General features: G+C 42.4%; 1 protein-coding gene across 1 annotated transcript in view; it reads left to right on the forward strand.

The window, feature by feature from the left end:
* The window catches only part of LOC8052190 (hemocytin), a 166,826-nt gene that overhangs the window by 124,324 nt on the left and 15,915 nt on the right, over nucleotides 1–26,587 (forward strand). Inside the window, exons 56-66 of the mRNA XM_042294055.1 lie at nucleotides 3,483–3,748; nucleotides 9,909–10,120; nucleotides 11,956–12,161; nucleotides 13,120–13,299; nucleotides 18,308–18,540; nucleotides 19,150–19,351; nucleotides 19,892–20,239; nucleotides 22,773–22,943; nucleotides 23,039–23,064; nucleotides 23,631–23,799; nucleotides 24,355–24,462. Of these exons, the coding sequence (XP_042149989.1) occupies nucleotides 3,483–3,748; nucleotides 9,909–10,120; nucleotides 11,956–12,161; nucleotides 13,120–13,299; nucleotides 18,308–18,540; nucleotides 19,150–19,351; nucleotides 19,892–20,239; nucleotides 22,773–22,943; nucleotides 23,039–23,064; nucleotides 23,631–23,799; nucleotides 24,355–24,462 (2,121 nt within the window). The remainder of the gene's footprint in view (nucleotides 1–3,482; nucleotides 3,749–9,908; nucleotides 10,121–11,955; nucleotides 12,162–13,119; nucleotides 13,300–18,307; nucleotides 18,541–19,149; nucleotides 19,352–19,891; nucleotides 20,240–22,772; nucleotides 22,944–23,038; nucleotides 23,065–23,630; nucleotides 23,800–24,354; nucleotides 24,463–26,587) is intronic.

The following is a 26,587-nucleotide window of genomic DNA, read 5'->3' on the forward strand; positions in this document are numbered from 1 at the left end:
AGATTAGTTACTCCAGCTTCTACCCCTAATGTACCCAGTATGCCCCACAAATTCTCTTGAATTACTCTGTCGTAGGCTCCTTTGATATCCAGAAACGCTAGCCATAGGGGCCTTTGTTCCTTTTCTGCTATTTCGATACACTGCGTTAAAGAGAACAGATTGTCCTCTAACCTCCTTTGCTTCCGGAACCCATTCTGCAGCTCCCCCAGCACCCCCTCGCTCTCCACCCATGCCTGCAGTCTATCCTTTATAATCTGCATCACCACCCTGTAAATCACTGACGTCACCGTTATAGGACGATAGTTGTTTATGTCCGCTTTGTCCCCCTTTCGTTTATATATCATGCTCATCCTGCTTAGTCTCCATTCATCGGGGGCTTTCCCATCCGTTACCATTTTATTCACTGCCTCTCTTAATGCTTGCTTAGATTTTGGGCCCAAGTTCTTGATTAACATAATGGGAATACCGTCAGGGCCTGTCGAGGTGCTACTAGGAACTCTTTTCTCTGCCCTTTCCCATTCTCTTTGTCCGAACGAATCCATAGCACTTACCGGTCTGTTCTCCTGCGATAAAGCATGTGCCTCATTCCTTCGGTCTTTAAATTTTTCCGCCATCATTGTCCCTATATGCTGCATTGCCTTATCCCCTTCCAGTCGAGTACCTTGAACTGTAACTATAAACCTCTGTTCTAAACTTGTCTTATTACTCATGGAGTTCAGATGTTTCCAAAATTTCTTGGCTGCCTTTTTATCCTTTTTGTGCACTTTTGACAACCATTGGGACCCCCTTGTTCTCATTTTCTCACTGATTAAACAGGATGCTTCCCTTCTATAAATTATGAAATTATCCCATTTTCTGTCTACTTCGGCTTTTGGTTCCCCCCTTTGCTTGGAATGTCTGTGTTCCCTGGATGCTTCCTGGCGTCTCTCTATGGCGTTCTTAACCTCCCCATCCCACCAGCTCTTGGGTTTATGCCTTCCTTTTCCTTTTTCTCTAGGTCGGACCTTGGATAGCTCTAGCTCAAATAATCTCATTAAATTTGTGTAAGTCCATTCTGCTGTGGTATCGCCAGAAATTAATTCCTCAATTTGTTTGGTTGCTATCTCCAGTTGCTTCTCCGAGTAAAAGATCCTATCTGGTTGTTCATCTTGCATCTTTCCTTTCCCGGTTTCTCTCGTAAAGCTCAGCTTGATCCGTTTGTGATCACTACCCAGGCTTCTGACCCCAAGTTCATCTATGTTCATTACCTTTAGCCTATCATACATCCTATGCGACATTAGTGAATAATCTATCGTCGAATGCAAACTCCCTACCTCCCAAGTTATGAGCCCTTCACACTTCTCGGTACTGTTGCATAAAACCAAGTCATGTCTTTCACACATATCTAGCAGCATGTTACCTGTCGAATCCGTGTACCCGTCCATATCTTCAATGTGTGCATTCATGTCTCCTAGTATAATAATCTCACACCCCCTCCCTAGTTCATTAATGTCACTTGCTATACATTCTATAATTCTTTTGTTTTCCTCTTTGGCATCCGGCGTCAGCATAGGCAGCGCCATCTGTCGACAGCGCGTACCACTAATCCGCACCCGCGTGCCACGGCGGCCGGCTAGCTCTGATTAGTCAAGATAAATTTATTCATTAAAAGAAAAAAAAAATACTGTAGGTATTTAAATAAATGTTTTAATATATTTCAATAATGCACTAAAAGTTCATTTAGGTGAACACATTTTGTCACTAATTATATTTTCCAATTAAAAAATTATTTAGTTAATTAAAATTTTTATATTATTTTTATAAATATATAAATGTACCCCAGTAATTAAAAATTCCCTATTTGTATAAATCTAAAAATGTTAGTGTTTTTAGTTTTCTTCATTAGCAAAGGTCAATACACCCCCAACTTGTCCAAATTGTTGCCCAGTGTGAACTGGGAACGGGAAAGGCATTTGAAGTCCGACTGGGAATCGCTCTAACTAGTTACTTTCCTAACTGGTTCCAGTGCACTCCATTCCCAACTGGGAGTCAAACCAGTTGACTCCCAACTGGGAATGGTTCAAACCAGTTGACCCCTCAGCTGGCCCCAGTTGGACTCCTATTGGTCCCAGTTGATTCCCAGTTGGGACCAGTTAGTCCCAGTTGCTTCCCAGTTGGGACCAGTTAGTCCCAGTTGAAACCAGTTGAGGTGCCAACTGGTCCCAGTTAGAAATTTTCGCCTGGGTATTCCTTTCTTTAACTTTCCTTCCCCGCCTGTTGGTGTTCACGGTAATTGGAGAATTTTTCCCCCATTATGCCTTGAACATTTGGTCAGATATCAGGAATGCTTGAAGTCTTGTATTGATCAGCTGAGCTGCTGTAAATCGTCAGCGAACTATAGATTATGCAAAATTTGAGTAACACACACACAAAAGCTATGCTAATGGAATTAGTAGTGCATACTGGATTTAAAGGATGAAAACTTAACTATACTCTGCATGCAGTCAAAGTCATCACAAAATATTAAAGCAAGAAACAAAATCAAAGCTGAAAAAGCTTACACTTTCCTGCAAACCACTCGGGACCGCCAGTCAGTGCAGTTTACGAAAGAAGCTCAGCGAATGACGATACTCCTGCTCATAGGCGTAAACTATGGGGGGTGGGGCAACGGGGCTTGTGCCCCCCTTGGTGAAATCTGGGCGGGGCAGAGCCCTCCCCCCCCCCCGGGCTATGATCCTTACCGAGACGCTGTTTACGTGCCATGTAACGAGCTTCTAGTAGCGGCATGTAAACAAAATAACGCGCACGTTGCCTTTATTGACAAAATACATGGTAAATGGAATTCCAGCGTGTTTTCGTTAGCTTCAATCTCCAGTTGCGGCGAAAAAATAATGCGCAGCACCCGCCCCTCCTCCCTTTCCCGGGAGAACTCAGCCTGCCCCTCCCCCCCGGGAAAATGGAAAGTCTACGCCGCTGCTCCTGGTATGTTAAGACTTAAAAAGACAGTCTGCTGTGATCATGGAGGCAGGAAGCTTCTGGAGGTGACATGACTCCACCAGATGTTAAGCCAGAACTGTTTGAAAGAACGGACCCGCAACGATCCGAGGGTGGCAAGAACAGCTGTGGTTTTGGTCAACGTTAGGGGCGTGTCCATCCACACTTCTGGCTTCACCTCTGTTGGTGTCATGTCACTTCCAGAAGCTTCCTACCTCCTTGGCTTGTCACACATACTGAACACAACGTAAACAGGTGAAACTAATGCACGCTGCCACATGCAGACTTTGGTTTTAAGTCTACGGTAAACATACCTTTTTACCCCATCTCGTTTTCTCCCAAAGCTTTGAGGGAAAAAGCAGACATGCCGGAGTTCTTAGAGAGAGTAGAATGTCATTTTGTAACGACCGTTATAGGTATTACCGTTGGGCAGTTGCACTTTTGTACATTTTCTTGGCGCAAGGGCGTATCGTTGCAATTTAATCTTGCTCGTCTCTTTCAAATGAAAGCCCACAAGAGATGCCACAGGAGGGGAGACATCAGCGTCTGTGAGAAATCCGTGTCCATCATGTGCAACGACGTCTTCGTCAAGCTGGGTCCCACCCTCCAAGAGGTCAAGGTGAACGGATCCGACGTTCCCACGCGCAGCCTTCAGACCATCAGCCGTCGACTGAAGGACGTGCTCCTGGCCCTGAGTGGTCAACGACTGCTCTTCGCCTCGCACAAGCACAATTTCCAAGTGGAGCTCGACGAATGGCAAAACATCAAGATTGGGGTACGTTCAGCACGCAAAAGTCCTGTCACACGGAATGAAACGGAGAGAGAGGAGGGCACGAGGCGCAATGAGCAGGAGGGATTAAGTGTCCGACGAAGCTTCGCCCTTTAGAGGCATTTCCTCTCTCCTTTATTGCACGCTAAGTCCTCGTTTGTAAAGAGCCAGGGTTTTCCGAAAGCCGTAGAAAAGTGCGATAGTGATTGCTATGATGAGCAGACAACGCAAGCGCTCAGTACTCGACATTCCAACGCCACAGCCTGCACGAAAAGCAGACAATGCTTTTGTTAGCTCTGATTGGTGGGAGACAGCAGCTAATCCTTCCAATCGCAGCTTGGCGTTCCGACGTCACAGCAGGCTCTCCCATCTCCTCCCCTCTTATTGTTTTGCTCCGTATAGTCGCAGACAAGATGAGAACGACAGGGAGGCCCCGTCTCCAGCACACGCTTGCTGCCTTCTGCCGTGCTCTGGCTGCGCCTGCCCATTCAAGGCTCACATAACGTTGAAGCGTTATCGAAGGCAGAAAGCTCGCGCTGAAGGTGGGACAACTGAGACTCCTTCCTGTCGTTCTCATTCTCTCGGTGGTTATATGGTTTATAAGTATAGATGCCGTGTTTCTTTTTGGTAAATACCGATGAACCCCGTGAAATAGCCTTTGATCCCGTTTTATTAAAATCGGTAGAGACCGAAAAAATCCAGATTTGGAGCTGTCCTTAAATACGAAAAACATGGATGTTTCAGGGAAAGAAATTGCTACAGCTTTGTTCTGTGTTCACCCAAAACACAGCCAGCACTGAACTGTCCGCAACGATGCAGTATCCTTAGAGAACCAGACACATTACAGTTTTAGATTGTTCCAATGAAACCGACGATACCCGATCCTCCGCCGCTGCCTTCGTGCATGCATCGTATTGGGGGTGAATGTGGTGAATTTCTAAGTGAGAGCAAAAATGAATAAAAATAAAATTTGTCTCTCTACCTGCACCACCAAACGGTATGACAAATTTAAACCAATTAAAATAAATAAATAAGGTCTGATATGACCAAAAACGAAAGTTTGATTAAAAAGCCAATCAACAAAAAAAAATCTCATTGGGGGTATGAGAAAGATCTATACTCAGTTTCATACTTAGCGTGCAACGCTGTCAAAGCTACTGGCACAAGCGTTGGGATTGATCTCGTTGATCATTAGCACGCGTTCTCGCGCAAACAATACCATAAATGAAGCCACGTGCTTGGGCCAGTAGCTTTGACAGTGTTGCACGCTAAGTATGAAACAGAGTATACTAAACCCTCTATTATCTCGTTTCCTTCTCTCATCGGTACCGGGACGATTTCCAACTATTCGGGTTGTGTGCCTGTTCCCTGAAGGGTGGCAATCCCCATATCTGTATCTTGTTTTCTTCAGCATGAGTCCCGATAAACCCCCATCTTTTCCCCGATACTGAAAATATATACCGGAAAGTACTGAATATGTGGAGATAAAATAAACCCCGAAATTGGAAGAAAAAAAAGATCCCCGAAACCATGGAACCCTATTTATGAGTGAGAGAAAACTGCATGGGGCACATGTTGCTTGTGAACTTGTTGCCTGTAAAAATATCTATAGGGTTATACTAAGATTGCCAGCAACCTATTTTAGGGTGGGTTTGCCACCATTCCAAGGGTGTTGGGTAAAACCTTTAAAGGCAGTTTTCTCTGAAAAAAAAAAAACTGCTCTTTCTTCAAAAAAAAAAAAAAAGTTGTATTTTCATTAAATTTTATGCATAAACTAATGGGCACATACGAGGTAATGGAAGAAAGCTTCAATGTTAAGTTCAACCAGAAATCCACTAGGTGCATGTAGAAAATGAGACAGAAAAGGGGTGGATTTTGGAGCCCAATGCGCACGAATATGAAACCGTATGAATGAGCAGCTCTGTTTATCTCGAGCAAGAATCAATGAGCATCAATGAGAACAATATAGCAGCAGTAGCCCACTGAGTACAAAAGATATTTTTTGGACAACTTATATAAGGTCACAGTGATGAGGTTTCGTGCTTAATATTTGAAGGACAGTACCTATGTATACATGTACAATTCACAGGAGAGCCATTGCCCTTATTGATCTAGGTTGCTCTCCACACAGCTTATACCAAGTAGTCGATATAACATAACCCAGGAAATGGCCAACGTGAGGTTAGGACAGACACATTGCAGTCGCAGCATTTAATTGCAATTTTTTTTAAACCTCATTAAAAAAAATGTATTCTATTTAAAACTGCCCTTTTACATACACAGTGAACACCAAGTTAGTTAAGAAATTTTGCAAACGTGTGCTTTTCTCCAACGATATAAATCACATTGGTAATTTTGCATAAGATTAAACTGATCTCCTACGCCAAATCTCCAAGAAGTCTACTCAACCTGCATATTTTCGGTGCAAAGTGACATAATTTTGAAGTAATATTTTTCTTGATATCTCCCCTAAAGTTGGCTTCACCTGGATTTATAACCTATTCTCTTCCTGAGAGTTCAGCTCCTCTGCATCATTTCTAAGGCCATCACTGAGCAATTTACATGCACATTGGTGCTCTTAGGTGCCAAGATTCTAATCCCAAAGTTGGCTTTACCTCAGTCGTAACCTTTTCCCCAGATTACAGCTTCTCTGCAGTGTTCCTCAAGGCGTCAATGAGCAAGAGCTAAGTTGTGCACATTGGTCCTACTAGGTGCTACACTTCGCACTGAATCTAACTGTGCTTGACCATTCTGTCATTGTGAATGGGCTTCCCATTTCCAGCAGGGTTACACCCATAAGGGTATAACATGTTTTAGTGTACATACAACAAGAGGTAACTTTCACTTGCCACACGCTCCAAGTCTTTCTAAAATTCACCAATTGAGTGGCTTTCAGTTACGCTCAGCTAGTTTCTAATTGGGGACTTATTTTTTGTTTTTACTACTTCAAAAGTTAACGATGTAAAGCCTAAAAGGGATGCTGAACCGAAATCTGGATTTCGCAAAACACGCGGCAAAAGCGTGCAACGGGCTGCTACAAAACACCAAAACATCACTCATACAGTGATATCTCAAACAGATGACCGTATTTTTAAAAAAAAAAAAGGAGGCGCATTTGACAGAAATTTTTGTGTCGTGTTTCTCTGAGAAGGAGAGGGAACGGCCTCGCGTCTTCTCTGCCTCGCCGCCTTGAGGGAGCGAAGCGAAGAGAGGTGGAAACGAGATATCTCTACATCATGTGCCTCGTCGGCCTGGCCCAATCTCGACCTCTTTTTCCAAAAATACGGCCGTCCATTCGAGATATAGCCTTAAGAGTAGTGTTGTAGGGGTTGTAGCGTCCCACCTATATCTCCTGCATTGCTTTTTTGAAATCCAAATTTCTGTTCACCATCCCCTTAGTCATCCAAGACCCCACGTTCCTCACTAAATTGGCTCATAATGGCAGTAATTTTTTAAACTGATTCCAAAATTTGTCGCACAAAGAGTGCCAGACACTTTCGTCGACAGTGATATGAAGAAGAGTAGAAGAGTGACCTAGCTTGTTTTCATACATCGTATTTGCCATCCCATAACGCTCTCCGCAACTCATCCCGAGATCCGGAAGTCTGTGGACAAGTCTTAACGGCCAGCATTCACAGTGACGGCGTCTTTGTTGCAGAGGGTGTAGCGAAGCGTCAATGGCATGCTGCCAAATGGCGAGACACTCGAAGCGATTACGTCGCTCTTTTCTACGCATAACTGTGGGTAGGGCCTGTGGAGTTTTCTCTGCGTCCAGCTTCGGAATCAGTAGACAAGAACTTGACAACTAACCAATGAATATTTCAAAGCCCATTGACTTTTCGCAAACCGTTTAAGTCGGTTTAGCTGCTAACAACCTTCAAAGCCACGATAACAACATGACCTGTAAAACCATTATTAACATGTTAATTAACATTCGGCTTACCGTGTCCAATATTCTCCTCCCCCATCTCTAATGTAGACTGCGCGACACTTCGCGCGAACAAGCGATCGCCGGTTTCTCCTGTTTTTTTTTCTAAAATTTAAGGGCTGTCTTCAAAACACTATTATGGTGATTGAAAGCACTCACTTAGCGCACTAAGCTAGGAGGTAAAATTTGGTGCCTAAAGATACCCTCTAAAAGTAAAGTAGAGAAAAGAACTCGCCACTGTCGTGATTGCGCTAACATTGATGCGCAGTGTACACCAAACCTAATAAATACCCTGCAAACCCCCCCCCCCCTTCCAAAAAAAAAAGGAAAGATGTGTGTAACAATGAAGTGTCATGCATCTTTTCCGTTTAGTTTTTTGGTTTTTTTTATATCCCCATTGTTTATATTTTGAACAAGCTCATCTCGAGCTCTCTGGGACATAATTTATTTGAACATATCTGTCCTCCTGCATCAACCAACATAAATGTTAGAAAACGAGCCAAGTTGCCTTTTGAGCCAATTCGCGCATGATTATAATTGAAAAGCAGAACATTTTTCATCACCTAAAATAACATTCTTAAAAAAAAAAGACAGAATTTTATAAAAATTTACTGCTTTTCTAGGCATGTATTGTTTGTTTTTGTGTTGAGAGTTGCAGCAAAAGGGGGCATATCAACCCTTTTTTTTTTAAACTCTCAACGCTCACTTTTTCTCAAGACGTCATGGACGATTACCTCCGTCCATTTGATTTTTGGAGATAAAATTGTTGGGCGAAAGTTACTTTTTGTTTTTGAAAGAAACTTTGTATGTCCGTGAAGTTGTCACCTTTGTCTCCTGAAGATAGAGGAAAACTTCTCAATTGTGGTATTTGTGTAATAGCAAGAGTTGCGCCTTGTCGTAAATACAAAAGCTTATAACCTCGTACTTGACAGGGCATCACATAGTTTGCTCTTGCCCTTTCCCACACTGCAACTGTGCGTCGGGAAAAGCACTCTTCCGGGGTTCCGGGGTAAGATCGGAGCGCTCACCAGCTAAGTGAGAGAAGGAAAAAAACAATATATTGCATATCGGGAAGCATTCTTGCCCGAGCCCAGATCCACCGATAAAACAAGCACAATTAAGCTATTCATCGTCATGTGGGTGGGTAATTTGGATGTTTCAAAAGTTTGGAAACTGCATTTGTATGTGGATGTGCCCATGCAAGTATGCATGCTTGTGCATACATGTACTACATATGCATGTATGAATGTGTGGATACAGACCAACACGCGTCCCTAACGTCACGCAGCTGCGGTGGCACTGTCAAAGGCACTGCGCTTGCGCAGACGCTTCACTTCACGCAAATTCGGTTTCTGCGCACGCGTAGTGCCCACACCAGTTTGTAAACAGCGTGCCGGTCTATAATATATTATGACTAATTTTTTGTCCAGTATTTTTAACTGGACTTGTTATAGATGTCAGTCCTTGTGCTGCTGATAGTAAAGCCTGGAAGACACAAGCATTGATACAGTTAGAGAAAAATCAGGTATATACAGATGCGTTTATTTCTGCATAAAGAATATTTATAGGCCAATGCATTGTTTACAATCAAGCCCACACAAGGTGTGGGAACAGCGCATGCGTAGGAACTAGATTTGCATGAAGTGAAGCGTCTGAGTATGCGCCCTGCCAGCGCGGAGTGCAAGTTTGTCTGCTTCTTGCACAGGGGTTGCGACGATGTCAGAACGTTGAGCTTTTATTGGCCGATCGATAAAAAAATAGAGGTTAGACCTCAAGGCATTTAGCATTGAAATCTACCCACCATTTTTCAATCAAATTTAGTCGGAGCTCGGCGTCGTTATGACGTCACCGCAACCGCTGTGCAAGAAGCAGACGACTTGCTCTCCGCAGAGCAGCGCGCCACCTCAGTGGCGTGACGCCAGGGCCGCGTGTTGGTGTATCTTTCGTTCTACCTCAAGCCCAAGCGCAGCTAACCCTACAAGCCGATGGGACCGATCGAACAACGTGAAAAGCGCGACATCATAGCGTTTGTCATTTGTGTCTACATGTTGTATCATATGCTAAACAAATCAAACACAGTGAATTCCCAGTGGTTTGAATTTCTAGTATGTGTGTCAGTGTTTGAGCCTTTGACTGCACTCGAAATTATGATAAAGTGAGGTATAGCTGGCCCCTGGTTTGTCATTTTGTACATTCTGGTCAAAACTCGGGGCTCATACGAGCGCCTCCCTATTCCAGGTGTCCGAATGCTTGTTGGATACCATCAGCGGTCTGTGTGGGTCCTTCAACTACGACCGGGCGGATGACCTCCGCACTCCTGATGGCCGGCTGGAGTCTTCTGGTCAGGTCTTTGGTGACAGCTGGATGACTACAGCGAAAGCCAGCTGCTCACCTTCGTCTTGCCCCCACGACGTTCTTGAGAGAGCGCGCAACTGGTGTCACAAGCTGAAGTGAGTATAGACTTTTGCAACTACGGCCTCTGCAAACTGCAGTCTTGTTGCTGGTGCGTGTAGATTATTGAAAATCTGAACAACCGGACTTCCACGACTGGCCAAGCTCTTACCATGACGTCTTTAGTGGAATTAATTCTGCTTTCAACCATGGAAAAAAGAGCAATGTCAGACTGTCAACTTAAACAGGGTTGGTGCAGGAACGCGATAACTTCAAGCTTACATTTACTTTTCATATATACTATATATAAGTAATCGAATTCATCATTCTCAACTTTTTATAAGTAGCCAGGATCACAACTCGTGTCGTCCTGGCAAGGCAAATCGTGGTCATGACATGATGGAGAGAAACCGCAAAAGGGTACCACCATAACGTCGGCACTAATAGTCACTGGCAAGGGTTGTGTTCCAAATCTCATCCATATGGATCCGAGTTACTTTGGCAGGTCGTGTCATGTGTCAACACCGATAGAGCAACACTGGAGAGTAGGTTTTTGAACGCCGAGATGCAAAATTCTTACCCTGGAGTAAGACCGAGCAAATTTTGGAAGGCATTGATACAATTAGAAAAAAAATATCACGTATGTATACATGAATTTATTCCTGCCTAAAAAATATCTATAGGCCAATGTGCTGTTTACATGCAAGCTCACATCAGGTGTGGGCACTACACATACACAGGAACTATATTTGAGGTACAAAACTCTTACCCTGGAGTAAGATCGAGCAAATTTTGGAACACTGCTAAGGTGCGAATGAGAGGGTGTCTCTTTCGAACGCCCCACCTCCAGCGCCTCCAACGTTTACTCTTGTCATTCTCAAGCTACGCGTGCTCGCTCGAGGCTGACGAGACGCCCAAGCGTTATAAAGGTAGTGAGCGTGCACTGGGAGTGGGACGATTGAAACTCCTTTCTGCTGTTCTCATCCTGTCAGTGACTGTTGTGTAGATCATCTGTACGGTTGGCAGACTGGAACCTAAACAAAGCTTTTTCCATTCGCGGTGGTCAGACAAACATTTATTGGTTCTTTGCCAGATTGTGAGACTGCTTATGCTGAAGAAAACAAAATACTTTAGGTTTATGTCCCAAAATTCAGGCAACCTAACCATAGAGTTTGTAATGTATATGAATTTAGAGTATTTGTTGAAGACTACATCCAACTTATTCCCTTTTCGCAACTTTACCAGTGTAAAAAAAAATAATTAAAGCCACTGTTTTTTTTTTTTTATATTTTGAGATGAATATATACTCGAGTTTATCTGAATGGCCTCATATTTTTATAATAAAATTTGAAGGGATAATTTACATTAATTACTTGGTACAGCAACACATTCACCAAATTACGTGGCGTATGTGGCACCTATAACAAAATGGTGGAAATCTGAAGGATTGTGATTCAGGGTAGATATACAAAAGTTTAGTTTTGGAAGCTATGGCTGGAATTATGAATTAACTTAGTATTTTAATGCCAAAAGGGCACAGAGGAGGGAAAGCTATTGCCATGTCATAATACTAATGCTGTCTGAAGTTATTAGGATTACCTCACACACTACAGGTGCACTTGTTGGTATAAAATATTTAAAGTAATTAATTAAAATAAGGCATTGACAAATGCACATGTGAAGTGTCACTTGTTTCAGGTTTCTTTATTAGAATAGTGACTGCTGTAGAAGCCAGCTCGTGCAGCATATATGTACCTACATTTACAGCATTCTTGGTGAATAATTAGGCAAAAAGTCTATTAGCAATAATAAACCACGAATCTCGGAGAAATCGCCACATCTTTCCAGCTTGGGAAGATGTGCGTGTGCTTACACCATACTTCTGATATTTCAGAGAGGCTCCCCTCAGTCAGTGCCTTGAGGCCAGCTCCACGAGCATGTCGATAAACATCTGCGAAGATTTTGTGTGCGAGTGCATGGCCTACTCGGAGAACGATGCCAAGAAGTGCATGTGCCAAGCCATCGAGGGTTTCGTCGCCACCTGTGATGCGTCTGTTCGTCAGAAGATTGCTTCTGAGTGGAGGCTTCTTCTTGGATGTGGTAAGAGAACCTCAAGCTTTTCTAGAGGTAGCAAAAATGGAAATGTTACAACTTAACAAAAATAAAGCAGTGGCAAGTAGAAGGAGAGGCGCAGTCATTGTCAGAAGAAATGGGCACATGCCATCTTCATTCTGCAGAACCTTCTAGCGGAACTTGGTGGTACTTCTGCGGCAAGATTTTATCGATGCAAACGCTGTGGTATTATCTTCAACCTTGACTACATGTGGCACGATGCTCGCCATTTTGATTGTGGACACACCCTTGTATTGCTGCCCTTGTGTAGACATGTGAACAATCAAAATTGAGCATTGTCATCTGCAGTAAATAGTGATCTCATGGTGTGTTTTCTGTTTTAATCAACGAAAGTTATATTTTACTGAAATATATATATATAAGGACTAAATTAGTAGTGCACAAGGCACAGTGCCAGTGCAAAATGAGAGAATGACGCCCCTTCTGAAAGGAATTTAAACACCTTCAATCGAATGATTAGGAGAAATCGGTCAATAAAATATGCAGCTTCTGTAGCTGTGCGATCAGTCATCGCGAAGCATTTTTGCTGCTGGCCACTCAAAAGCACAGCCTAAGGGCAGTGCCATTGGTGATGAATCACAAAAATAAAATTTTTCGCGACTAAACAAAAAAATAAACTGATCTCTCGCTTTATTTAGATGCTGCCCGCATTCGCCGCTTTGAGGTACCCTAAGTATTGTTCCATCGTTGCTCCATTGTTTGTATTTATTTTGACCATGACTGTACTTCAAAGTAAACTACCTAGTTCGCACCTACCATTTGAAGTCCACATCACTTATTTGTCCACAACTGTTCCTGAAGTTTAACTTCAGGAACAGTTGTAGACTCCAGGAACAATGCAAATAACAAAATGTCTCAATAGACAACCATGGAGTAAGATCGTCACTACTCGTCAATTACATTAAACATATCTCTCAAAATGCAGCTCCAAAGTGTCCGGCTGGCATGGAGTGGAGAGACTGTGGGCCTGCCTGTGAGAAGACATGTGAGAACATGCGGGACAAGTTCAACGAATGTACGGAGGACTGCGTCTCAGGGTGTTTCTGTCCCATGGGCCTTGTGCGCCGTGGGGACACCTGCGTACCGCCAGAGTTTTGCCATGACTGTGAGTTGACGTTGTAGTGTTTTTGTTCTTCTACCGACTTTGGGTGGAACTTTACAGTGGTATCTTTGAACGTTATCCTGCATTCTGGTAACAAAGCAGCGTGCAATCTGTCAATTGCACCAATTCAAGTTGAGAAAGATAGGATTTATGGAAGGAAAGAGATACTTCAAGGAATGGCTCATCTTGGCATAAACTAGACGTTAGCCGGTGAAGAGCCTGACTTAAAGGGGCACTGACACCCCAAAGGTCGTATTTATTTTTATTGTCTAAAACGATGCAAGTTGCAGCCATAGACACGCAAAAAAAACCGCATCGCGAAAAAAAATTTTCCCGCGTGCACGCGCGCCTTTTTATTTTTGGCGTTTGATTTTCCCGCCTCTCGCCTCCTCGCTTCTTTTGATCGGTGACGTCAAAAATCAGGAAATTTAGACGCTTTGTAGGCGGCATCTTTATAACATTTAATGACGGCAATCCTAAAACATGTTTTTTAACGCAATTGCGAACGCACTACGGCCCTTCTTTTTGAAATACCAAAAATCGGGAGTTCGTTGTGGTGCCGTCTCCTGGATTTGTATCCTCCAACGGAAAACAGGCGACACCGCTCAAAACCGGTCCGCCGCAACGCCGGCGCTAGCCGGCGCTCGCTCCTTTCCTCCTCGCTTTGGGTCGCCATGGCAACAGCAGGGAGTGGTGACAGGAAAGGGGACTCTCAGGTCTCCGCAATTTTTGACGTCAAGGCACCGGCGCCGATCGCGCGGGAACTTCGAATTCGGCATTTGGAAATTGTTTTTTTACTTCACGAATACTGAATTCCCAAATTTAAAATTTTGAGGGTAATGTCCCGGCATCGTTTTCGACCGTTTCGGATAATAAAAAAAAATATGATTTTGATGTGTCAGTGCCCCTTTAAATGGTAATAGAATACGCCGAGCTTACTATTGTGCTCAATGCTGAGGATACTTTAAAAAAAATTGGCAGCGACCTTTGTATTTCAGAGTCCTATAATACATGAATTGCAGCATCTAGGAGCGATTGTTTCAATCGTTTGGAAGACATTAAACAGAGTGAAGAACCTAAGTTTTTATCAATAGTGTAGAAACTGAATTGGTGCGTCACATGACCAGGGAGGGGGAGGGGAGAGGGAGGTGAGCATGGAGGGAGGGCACTGTAGGAGGATGGGGAAGGATAAAAAGGAAGAGAGATAAATTGGGGGGGGACATAGGGAGAAGAGGGACACACTAGGAGGGTGAGGGAGGAGAGAGAAGGGTGGAGGGAATTGGTGTGTCAGGTAAATTTCCCCTCTAAATTTAGCGAGAAAGTTGAATTGTTAATGTGTCTTTTGTGACAAAGGAGAGGGGGTGGAAGGGGGGGAGAGAGATGTAGCGAATTGGAGAGAGGGGGAGCGAGGGGAAGGGGTACAGATGGGGAGGAGGAGGACACCCTAGGAGAAAGGAGGGGGAAGGGAGGAGGGGGATGGGGAGAGGCAATTGGAGTTACATAACATATTTACCCCTAAATTTAGCTGAGAAACTGATTTTTTGTATAGGTAACATGACATCAAATTACGTGACCTCAATTTCCCCTGCTCAGCTCAAGTTAGCAGGGAAACTGCAGTGGTGTATGTTACATGATGTCAATTTTCCTGCTAAACTTAGCAGGAAAACTGAATTGGTATTTAGTAGGGTTGTGCAAATATTCGAAATTGCGAATAGTTGTTCAGAATAATACACTATTTAATATTCGCTTCGAGAAGAACTGCACTTTTCGCGTTTTTCGAAGATTTCGATTGCGGCGGGTTAGTTTCGTTACGTGCTCTTTTTGCCAAGCACCGGTGCACGGCGGAGAAGCAATATCCGCAAAGGCGAGCTCCGCGGGTGTTGCTTCTCTGCATTACATCGGTGCTCGGTAAGAAGTGCCCTCAATGGGGTAACCCGCCGCGATAAACACTTGGAAAAGTAGGAATATCGTAATTGCGTGCTCGGAAGAAAAGCATACATTCAAAGCGGGATGGTGTCGTGCCCACTGTATTTGAAAATAAATGGATACTTTGTGAATCTGTATATCGACATTGTAGTCAAAGTTTCAAAATTAAACTGTTATGCAAGAGTACACTATGTTAGGTAGGGATGCCCTTACAACTTGCATTCATCATGCACGGTTCATCCTTTTTTTAACTCGAGATTAAAAAAAGAATATTTTATATGGCAAGATTTGTAAATTCACTCAATCGGGTATAGTTGGTCATCTTTATAGGATTCATTTTATGTCAATTTTGTTGTTTACTTGCCATCTCAGGACACCAGACCTTCTGAGGTCACAGTTCATAAATATAGATAGATTAAACTTAGCTTATAAATGAACAAGTGAAACCACCTTCACAGGTTTAGTAGGGTTTTTGTCTAAGCATTATGCAATGGTAGTGGAAGCACCTAAAAAAGTGCCAAAAAACACAAGGACGAGGAAGTAGACAGACAAGAGCGCTCTGTCTACTTCCTCGTCCTTGTGCATTTTTGGTGCTTTTTTTAGGTGATCATGAACCAACTGGCCCAAATGGCTACCTTAGTGGTGGTGAAGGGCGTGGAAAAACTATTCAATATTCGAATCGAAAATATTCGGCCAAAACCACTATTCGCTTCAAACTCAAAATCCACTATTCGCATAAGACTAGTGTTTAGATCATGTGACATCAATTTTTCCACTAAATTTAGTGGGCAAACTGAATTGGAGTTTAGGTCAAGATTAATATCTCTGCTAAATTTACCGGGGAAACTGAATTTACATATAGGTCACGTAGTACCTAAGTCTCGTGACATCAATTTTCCTGCTAAATTTAGTGGAAAACGCACAGACGAATGGACATATGTACGGAGAATATTTAAGGATTTGTAGGTGGGGAAGGGGGTTCTGTTAAAAAGCATTTCAATGCTTTAAAAGTGTTGTGCATTTCCATGTCCCACTTTAACATTTCCTGTTCCAGATCACATAGTTTATTGCTGTCGACTTCTGTGTCATTAGACTTTTTTGTCTGCTAACATCCTCTTTTTGTATTGATATCTTATGGTGTTTAAGTTGTAGATAAATATTTGCAGTATAAATAAACATATAGTCTTAAACTTAATATTTTGTGATTTCTCGCAAATTTTTCTTAATGAAGTAATTTATGTAAACTGAATTACATGATCGAGGCTAAACTATGTCGTGAGTTACTTATTGTGACAATTTTTTTACTTGATTAATTATTTATTGCTTTTAACTCTTAAAGCTAAAGAAAAATTTGTCAACACGAAACGGATGTAATTCACGGTCTAGTGGCAAACTTAAAGGGGCACTGACACCCCAAAGGTCGTATTTATTTTTATTGTCTAAAACGATGCAAGTTGGAGTCATAGACACGCAAAAAAAAACGCATCGCGAAAAAAAATTTTCCCGCGCGCGCGCGCGCGCCTTTTTATTTTTGGCGTTTGATTTTCCCGCCTCTCGCCTCCTCGCTTCTTTTGATCGGTGACGTCAAGAATCATGAAATTTAGAAGCTTTGTAGGCGACATCTCTATAACATTTAATTACGGCAATCCTAAAACATGTTTTTTAACGCAATTGTGAACACAGTACGGCCCTTCTTTTTGAAATACCAAAAATCGGGAGTTCGTTGTGGTGCCGTCTCCTGGATTTGTATCCTCCAACGGAAAACAGGCGACACCGCTCAAAACCGGTCCGCCGGAACGCCGCCGCTCGCTCCTTTCCTCCTCGCTTTGGGTCGCCATGGCAACAGCAGGGAGTGGTGAAAGAAAGAGGGACTCTCAGGTCTCCGCAATTTTTGACGTCAAGGCACCGGCGCCGATCGCGCGGGAACTTCGAATTCGGCATTTGGAAATTGTTTTTTTACTTCACGAATACTGAATTCCCAAATTTCAAATTTTGAGGGTAATGTCCCGGCATCGTTTTCAATCGTTTCGGATAATAAAAAAAAAATATGATTTTGATGTGTCAGTGCCCCTTTAATCTTTTGTGGATTTTCTAATGTTAAAACAATTTTTCAAAATAAATTTTTACCAGCACGGGTAAACCAGTTTATGCACACGTTATACTACTGATAATAAGTTGAACTTCGAATTTTAAATGAATTAAATAAGAATCAACTATCATGCAACAGTTCATTTTACAAAAACTATTGCAGCTGTGGTGAACTATGGTATTTCTTCAAATATTGGTCAACTTTTCTTAGAAATATAATTTAAAGTGAGGGGTCAAGTATATAATTGCAGTGAAAAAATACTGATCTGCAAGAGTGTGCAAAACACCTGAACCTATCAGCAATCTGTTTGAGCACTTCTGCTCGTCCTTTGTCTATCTTTGCGCCCTTTGTCCATCAGCTAACCCAGATGCTCCGCTGCTTGATTCTGAAAAAGAAACAGAATGAAAATACTTGCACCACCAAGCACGGTAGAATTGTGTGTGCGTGTGTGCCAGAGAAAGTGGCATAAAGATGAATGGGCTGTTGCAAAAAGCTTTAGTTTCTTCCAAGTAAAGCCGTGCCTGCCAAGAGCACGGTGCAAAAAGCAAAAAAAAAAAGGTGAAAAAGAGGGACATTGGAGAAAAAGAAAGAGGGCAGCCATGGTTGTGTAGCCCGCTTAGGAAGGCAGCTTGTGGGTGCAACAGTTGAGATGAAACCCGAAGCATAAAGTTGGGATAGTTGATGTACATACCAAAAGATTTGGAAAACAGTGCAAAAAGACAGAAGTAAGCTACACAAGTAAGAGATGCACACACAAGGTGCTTCACAAGAGAAACCAAACAGAAAGTTAACGCAGACATCCTTATGGATGTTCACCAGAGGTGGTGCTTGTGAATGTAACAGCCGGGAAGATGTATCAACCGAAAACATATCAAAGAGCTTCTACTCAATACTGGCAAAGGTTAAAAGTCAGCTCAAAGTATACCAAGTCATTTAGAGTGTTCGAAAACAAATTCTGAACTGCACCAAGGCCATCATCTCTTTGGACATTTGCAGGTGTCTGCAGAGGCCACGGCGACCCCAACTACATCACCTTCGACGGCCATTACTACGACTTCCAGGGGACATGCAGCTATGTCCTTGCCCAGCACGTGTCCGGAGATTCTCAGCTTGACTTTCAAGTGCTGGGCATCAACGTGGAGTGTCCTGAGGAACCTCGAACGACCTGCACTCAGGGACTGGCCATCAGTTATCGAAACCACCACGTACGGATCACCAAGGGTCAGCGGGTACGTACCAGTGTAGTGAGCTGCGAGAGTGATTCATTCTCAGGTGCAGTGACCTCCTAAGGATGTTCTAAGGACAATCAGACACTGCCAAAGGGGAATGTCACTTTTCGGTCCATACGAGACGTCCATGAGACTCTCAGAAAAAGGTTTTTTCAGAATGGTCAGAAATGGTCTTCAGACAATGTGCATCTAAAGTCCTTGTTGAGATTAAGACATTCCAATCAACTGCAGACATCCCCAGGGCTAGATTGCTTTGCCTGGGTTAATTTAATGTTTTTCTGTTTTGTTTTTCGTGTCGTTCCTTTATTTGAAGGTTGGTGTACGACCAAACAGAGGAAGCCTTTTCACCTTTCTACTAGAATTGGCCTCACGGGGCCATAAAGTTTGAGTGAGAATGAAGCAAGAGTATAGAGATATACACTCATAATTTAATTACAGTACTCGCTAGAGCTGTTTCCCTTCATTCATTCATGGTGGCACTTAACTGTATTTGTTTGTCAAAACCTTTCCCAGAAGTTGTGATTACACAATAGTACATTTAATTATAGTAGTTATAATTACAATAAACTTTCTGCATTTGTCTGTGTCCTGTTTTTCCGACCTGTGCAGGTTAAGTTTAACGATTATGAGCTGCAAGACCGAGACTACCCGTGGGACAAAAAGGGGTTCAACATCAGCTGGGTTCCTGGTCGCAGCACCGTCGTGTATGTCCCCGAGATCAGCCTGGTGGTCCGCTATTTTGAGCTGAACTATGGCTTCAGCATTGAGCTACCATCATTCACATACTTCAACAAGACGGAGGGGCTGTGTGGTAAGAAGCAATCTTTTATACAATTTCTTAGGCTAGCAAGTGTCAATATCATATAGACACCCTGCAGTATACTTCGAGGAAAATACTTAAGAGAAATATGCGAAGCGCTTGTAATAAGAACCCAGGGGGATGACTTTGTCAGTGAGGCTTCCCTGGTGCAATCATGAGCCGAGCTTAATTTTTTCAGAAATAAAGAGGCTCATGATGGCCTGAAGATGACTGGCCTTTCGCATTGGCCTATACATATATAGGTGTCTGTTTTTTCCGTTCAATTTCGTTGTTAGCATGCCCTGTCCTGCTTTGATCTATCTTCGTCCTTCTGTTTGTTTGCTGCTGTTTCCTTGTATGATGAACCAAGTGGCACTCAAACCACCACTTTGCAGCAAAATATTAGTCCTGTTTTTTCTTTGAAGATTACAAACACTCCAGTTGCTTTTAAAACATTAAACTTTATAAAAAAAAATCTTTTTTTTTAAGAAATTATCTTCAGAGAAACGATTGACATGTTTGATCACCTGCTTCAATCTCATTCCTGTGCAGGTGTGTGCAACTTTGACCAATCGGACGACCTGCTTCACAAGAACGGCCGCCTGTCCACGGACATCCCGTCGTTCGCGTACAGTTGGCTCGTCGAGGGCACCCCCGAGATCTGCAAAATCCAGGCGGCAGCCAGCAAGCGGTCGGTGCCCCGAGAGATCTGCGAGTTCGAGCGCAACGCCTGCGAGCTCTACGTCGATCCCGACCTGTACCAGAAGTCGTGCCTGAACGACGCCAGCTACACCCGCAACCTGAGTGCTTCCGTGTGCCGCTCTAAACTGCAGTACGCCGAGCACTGCTGCTCCCAGGGAGGCGTCTCTGTGCACCACTGGCTGAAGGACTCCGGCTGTGGTAAGTTTCCACAACAGTGACTTTCAGCTTGCATTGTGTCGCAAAGTTTTGTCTAAAGGTTAAATGTGGCATCTATTTCGGTCAAAAACACTAGTAAGTATAAAAGGAGTATTGTTAGTTTGCTTTTTGCTGGCAAGTCTTTTTCACTGAAATCGATGCTACAGGCATCCACAATGCAATTTTTTGGTTAGGCAAATATAATGCTTAGGGGAGGACATCGGCTCATAGAGAAATTTTGTTTCTCTCAATTATTTTTTTGATCCATGTAACATCACGTCCTGAAACTTTTGCATTTTATTCTAACTGCTAGCGTTACTCTCACAAGGCCTGAGCTTTCTGCGATGCACAAAGTTTATTACCTGGGCTGAAAAACACGTCGGCTTCCTTTTCTTGAGAGTGCTTATTTCAAAAGCCTTTGTAGACAATTATGCACATATTCTAAGAAGTGTTCGGCACTTAGTCGTGCGTCAGTAAATGGTTGTAATAAAATAGTGTATATTAACTTTACATTGAGATAAGGGTGACTAATTAAAAAAGTTTGAGAGCTTGGAAAACTCTTGAAGCTGCTCTGGAGAATTCTAGGATTTTGAAGATTCCTAAAGGTTAATTCCCTTAGGAAAAAAATGTCCCAAGCAACTTTTCCTAGATATAAAAGCTAAGCTGAAAATTTAAAAAAATATAGCATATCTTTTCCTCTCTCTAGACCATGGGTCTACAGAGAGGAAAAGATATGCTATATTATTTTAACTTTCATTCAGCTTCGTATCAATATTTAGGAGAAGTTGCCTCGGACATTTTTTTCCTAAGAGAATGAACCTTTAGGAATCTTCAAATTTGTTCCTTTTTTTTTAAAAATCTCACTGGTTGCCATTCTTAATCTTCAGTGCCAAGTTTCAAAAAGCCTGCTTCTTTGCATGATTTTTTTAATCTTGAAGATAAGTGACTCAATAAGTTAGTTTTAGCATATTTAGTGAGGGCATATGCAAATAGTGGATTTTGAGTTTGAAGCAAATTCGAAGTGAAGAGTGGTTTTGGCTAAATAATTTCAAGTAGGTTATTAAATAGTTTCTCCAAGCCTTTCACTACTCCAAGTTTAAATTAAAACCAAGCAGAGCTTGTTAAGGTTGTTCCCGAGCTTCCACTTGTCCACTCCTAAGCTTAGTTAGTTTTAATATAATGTATTTATAAACTATAGTATGTAATTAAATGACAACTTTGTTGCAGCTATTCTAATCAATGGGATTTTTAAATCTGCTTGGTAGGTGCAGATAATTTTTCTTCAATTTCAAATATATATTTTTTAATTTCAAAAAGGGGAAAAAAATAAACAAGCATTGACCATAAATGTGAGCTATAGACAGTTGCAAAAATCAACTTCTGCGTGCTGCCATCTTTGTCTGCTGGGTTGTGGAATGCCTTCTGAGCCTGTGCTGTTGATCTGCTATGCGCGTATGTTAGACACTGTGCATGCGTCCACAACTCAGTGACTCAGCATTCTTCGCCCAGGTGAAAAGCGATGTAAAGGTCTATCTATACCCTTGCACAATCGCGGCGAGCCAGTCCCGTTGAGTGCGCTTCTCATCAATCGCCTGTGCACTGCAGAAAAGCTATACCCGAGGAGCCAGTGAGTATTGCTTTCCTGCAGTGCACAGGTTTTCGGGGAGAAGCGCACTCAATGGGGCTAACCCAACGCGATTATCAATCTGAAAAGTAACAATAACATAGCTCATCTCGAAGCGAGTATCGAATAGCGCATTATTCGAAATTTCTATTTGAAAATTCGAATATTTGCACAACTCTACATTATTTAGTGTCTTAAAATATTTTACACAGCAACCACATTCTTTTGCTTAAAACATCTAATAAAATCTTGGTTGAAAAAATATTTCTTGCAATTATCTGCTAAATCATGTTTATCACTGGTGTGAAGGCAAACACTTTGATTTTGTTAACTAAGAATTAACTTATGAAATCTAAGTGAAATGGGTATATTATTTAAAAACAATTCTGCCAAAAAAGAAAGTTTTTTCTTGTTTTTTGTTTGTTTTGAGGTTTATAGCTTGTTGACTTCCCTTCGGTGCACCACTGATTTACTAGATGAACCAGTGCCTTTAACAGTCACAAGCAAATTTTGTATCAAGGTAAACTTTGCAATGAATTTCTTTGTCAAATACCTGTAGGCTCAATTACTTGGGCTGAAAAAATAAAAATAAAGGTGACATTATTTTTTATGACTGCACTAGGCATCTCTTAAAAGGTGTTGTAGGCCACTTAGGTGAATAGTCAGTCTTGCTAGTCATCCCACAGTTCACAAAAGAAAATGTTGCGTGGAGTTTAAATAAACAGGGTAACTAAAAAGTATATTGTTTGAATGGAGATTTGCAATGAGCAAATAAATGCACAGATATTCTATATACACCCGTCTTGGCACTGGATATCACTGGCAGTTTAAATGAAGAGAAAACTAAAGCTATAAAAATCACAGCCTGGAAAAGCCTGATTTAATCTTAACCTGCCTTGTTTTTGTTCCTAGACTCTGGATGTCCTCGCAACATGGAACTTCGTTGTGATTCTGGATGCCCCAAGACCTGCGCTAACTACAGGACACCGGCAGAAGTGTGCCCACTCTCTCCGTCTTACTCCTGCTTCTGCAAAAATGGCTTTGTTCTCAAAAATGGAGAGTGTGTTGCCATCAAGAATTGCGGTAGGTGGATGAGAATGCTGTGCTGTGAGCATGTTTGCACCTTGTGTTCCAATGTTAATAATAACACAACTTTTTTTCTCTCTTGTGAACCAAAGAGGCCTGTGATGAACAGGGCCACTTGGTAAGTAAATTTGAGCCTTTTGTTTCTAAATCAATGTTGTGTGCATGCTACAGAATTACATTACAGAATGATCAGACATTCTTATCTTAGGTCATCATGCAAATGTTTTGTGATTCAAGATGCTACTGTATGTCCTACTGCTACTATTAATGCTCTACTCTGTCGGTTAGAGCATTTACTTTAAGTGGTGGCATACCCAGAAATTTTCTTTGGGCCGGGGGCTTGCCAGGATGATTGATGGAAAGGGGGGAGGGGCTATGGAGATGGATGTGAAAAATGGGTGGGGGGGGGGGGGGTTTGACCTCCAAGCCCCCCTTTGCTTATGCTACTGATTTCAACTATGATTCTTTTGTGTTCAGATATTGCCTCAAGCATCTTATTTTGAAGGCAATGCATTCACTTACTACTAGTATTGACTTAAGCTTTTTTTTTTTTGAGGGGCATGATATTTCTTGCACAAGTGCATTAGCATTTATCAAAAACAAATTGAGTATATATTGCACAGTACTATGTGAAAAGCAACACAAAAGCATGCCATTGAAGTGATTTCTGGTTCATCTATCAAGATTGGGGACAGCTGGCAAGTGAGTCCCTGTGAGACTTGTGAATGCGGCGAGAATTTGAAGGTACGATGCACCAGCATTTTGTGCCCGGCACCACCGACGTGCCGAAATGACGAAAAACTGATCCACCTTCCCCGGAGCAATGGAACCTGCTGTGATGCCTATCTGTGTGGTAAGACCTGCATGGTGTATTACCAAAATACGTGTCTAGCACTTTAGCAAATCCCTGTGTTAGTCCAAATTGCCACTGACTGATCCATAGAAATGTTAGATGTAATCTGTTGTATGAAACTTCAGATTGTCTGATGTCTGCATTGCAGATCAGAAATTTAGTCAGTGCAGTATGACTGCTAACCTACACTCAGTCACCACGGCCCCCTAAAACGTTGAGTTTCCAAATATAGTCTACCACCCATTTCAAAGCATCTTTCTATGAATTTTGGGTGCACTAAAATTATTGAGATGTGATTAATCTACCCAGCATAATGTGAAGATTCATGCAGGTGTGGGTGACATTAAAAATTTGACTTAGGTAGATCTTTCTTTATTTAATTGAAAGGCTTTTACAAAAGGAGTTTAAAGTGCTCATTTGGGACATCAACTTAGTTGGCAAAATTTTATGCATTTCAATACACTGTTTGAGCAAAATGTGGCATTAGACAAATTGCAAAAACTGAGAGAAAAAAAAGTTTAGTTTACTCTTGTTTTCTGCTCATTTTGTTTGCAGATGCCAACCTTTTGTCCTCATGCAAGCCACCTTCACCAGTTGCTTGCCAACCAGGAGCTGTTTCCAAACTAAAAACGAATGACGATGGATGCCCAAGCTATTTCTGTGGTATGTATGTGAGGTGCCCAGTGGGTGGCTTATTGTTACATTAGGATAGAAACAGCAAATAGTATGACAAGAATATAGGTACCATATTTACTCATATAATGAACCCACTTTTTTTCCCGAAAATTGACACACAATTGGGGGGTGTGTTTATTATGCGTGGTAAAACTTTTGCATTTAAACACTTCATGCAATTGTCATATTAGGTGGCAGTATGACACGGCAAGGTGCTGCGGCATGTCTCCACTGATAAAGGCACACCTACGGCGGGTCAGGGGCGTGCCACAGTAACCATGCTTTATAAAATGCAAACCTTTTTAGGGCGCTTTCGGCGTGCCTTTTGCCGAAGAAAGAGCGCCCCACAAAGCTCACTCAGCATGGGGAGCATCATAACCATTCTTAGTCCTAACCACTTTCATGATTGCACCGTCCGGAAGCGGACCACGGACGACGGCGTGTTTGCCGACATCAATGCATCCGGTAGGCAAAGAATGTCCGTGGCTGAGCAATTCCTCGACCCAAGTTTCGTCAAGTGCACCCAGTTTTACAGTTGATCACTTACGGAAATGCGCACTTCCAGCCATTACGAGAGCGGCTTGGCTTGGATTGACTTGGCCTGACCGCTCTGCGGCAAAAAGAAACTGGCTCGGTGGCTTGCTAAATTGGACGCAATTCGAGACTCGCGGAGCCGGAAATTGGAAATGTGTTCATTACGAGAGGGAAAAAAAGTCAAAATATTGGTACCCATTGTGAGGGTGCGTTCTTAAGCGAGTAAATACGGTATACTAGTACTTAAAACATGTTTTCAACATTCTTAGAAATGTATTTCAACCACGGAGGCATAAAAACATATCTGGGTGCTCAATTGAAATTGAGAGCGTGGCACAGGAAAGAGATGAGAATGCTAAATATTCATAAGCGTACAGGATCTCATCACTTAATTTGAGGTGTTTACTCAGCATGCACGTGAATTTTGCATATATTGAATGACAAATATTTGGACAGTCTACTTTTGTCACAATCGTTGTGTTTAATGGTACTACTACAAACAAAAATGAACGTTTACAGCTCCCTGTAATGCCAAATTAGAGCACAGCTCTTAGGGAGGAGAGGGGGATGGTACGGAGGGGACGGTATGCCCCTCCTCCTCATCCGTACCCTCCCCTCCTCATCTACTCCTCCCGTGCCCCTCACCTGCTCCCCCTCTTCCTCCTTCTCCTCTCCTCCCTCTTTCTCTTCCTCCTACCCTCCCCTCCCTCCTGCTCGGTGCATTATGGGACATTTCCCATAATGCACTGCGCAGTTACGCTGACGACGACGGCGACATCGCTCAGGCCGGAAACGGGCGTCTAAGAGCTCCACTTTAAAACTCAGGAACCACTGACCAAGGTTGAGGTTATAGGCTTAAACTAGGATTTGTATGACTTTGGCAATTCTGTCATTTTAGAGACAATAGGTAGCCATCTATAGGCTCCTTGCACATGACGTCATTTCCGATGTCCTCCAGAGAAAAGGGGAAGAAGGAGCTACCCTCTTATCAGGATCCTCCTTTCTGCCTCCCGGATTTGTACAGGCGTCGCTATTCTCCCTCCAGAAGATTAGAGAAGGTTAACCTGTCACTCAAAATTCTTACAAAAGCAGTTTCCCTCTCCTCCTTTTCCTTGGTGTTCAAAAGTATGCGATGTGACGTCAGTGCAAGGAGCCTATAGTGATGCATAAGTTTATTATTGAAAGTTTAGCACTTCACAATAACTTTTCCAAGCGCATAATATTTTAATATTTCAAGTTCAATACCATACTCAATAATGCAACTTTGTTCTTCCACTACAAACAAACAAGGTAATTCAGTGAGTTTAATGGATCATGCAAAGTTTATTAATTACCTGAAAATTGCTCTTTATGCAGTGAAGTTTGCAGAGTGATTGCAATAACATGTCCTTTTCACAAGAAGTAACTTATTCTATGGTAATTGTTTACACAATAAGGCCTTTGTATGACTGCCAGTGCAGATATTTTTTCAAGCAAACGTTTGTTACTTTATTGTAGCACAATTACTGCATTAAGAGATTCTGCTAAAAAGATTGTTTCTTCAATTACACAGGTGAATTCTTATACAATTATGCTTTCC

The sequence above is a fragment of the Ixodes scapularis genome, unplaced genomic scaffold (genome assembly GCF_016920785.2).
Source record: "Ixodes scapularis isolate PalLabHiFi unplaced genomic scaffold, ASM1692078v2 PGA_scaffold5__190_contigs__length_132052651, whole genome shotgun sequence".
In the NCBI taxonomy this organism is placed as follows: Eukaryota; Metazoa; Arthropoda; class Arachnida; order Ixodida; family Ixodidae; genus Ixodes; species Ixodes scapularis.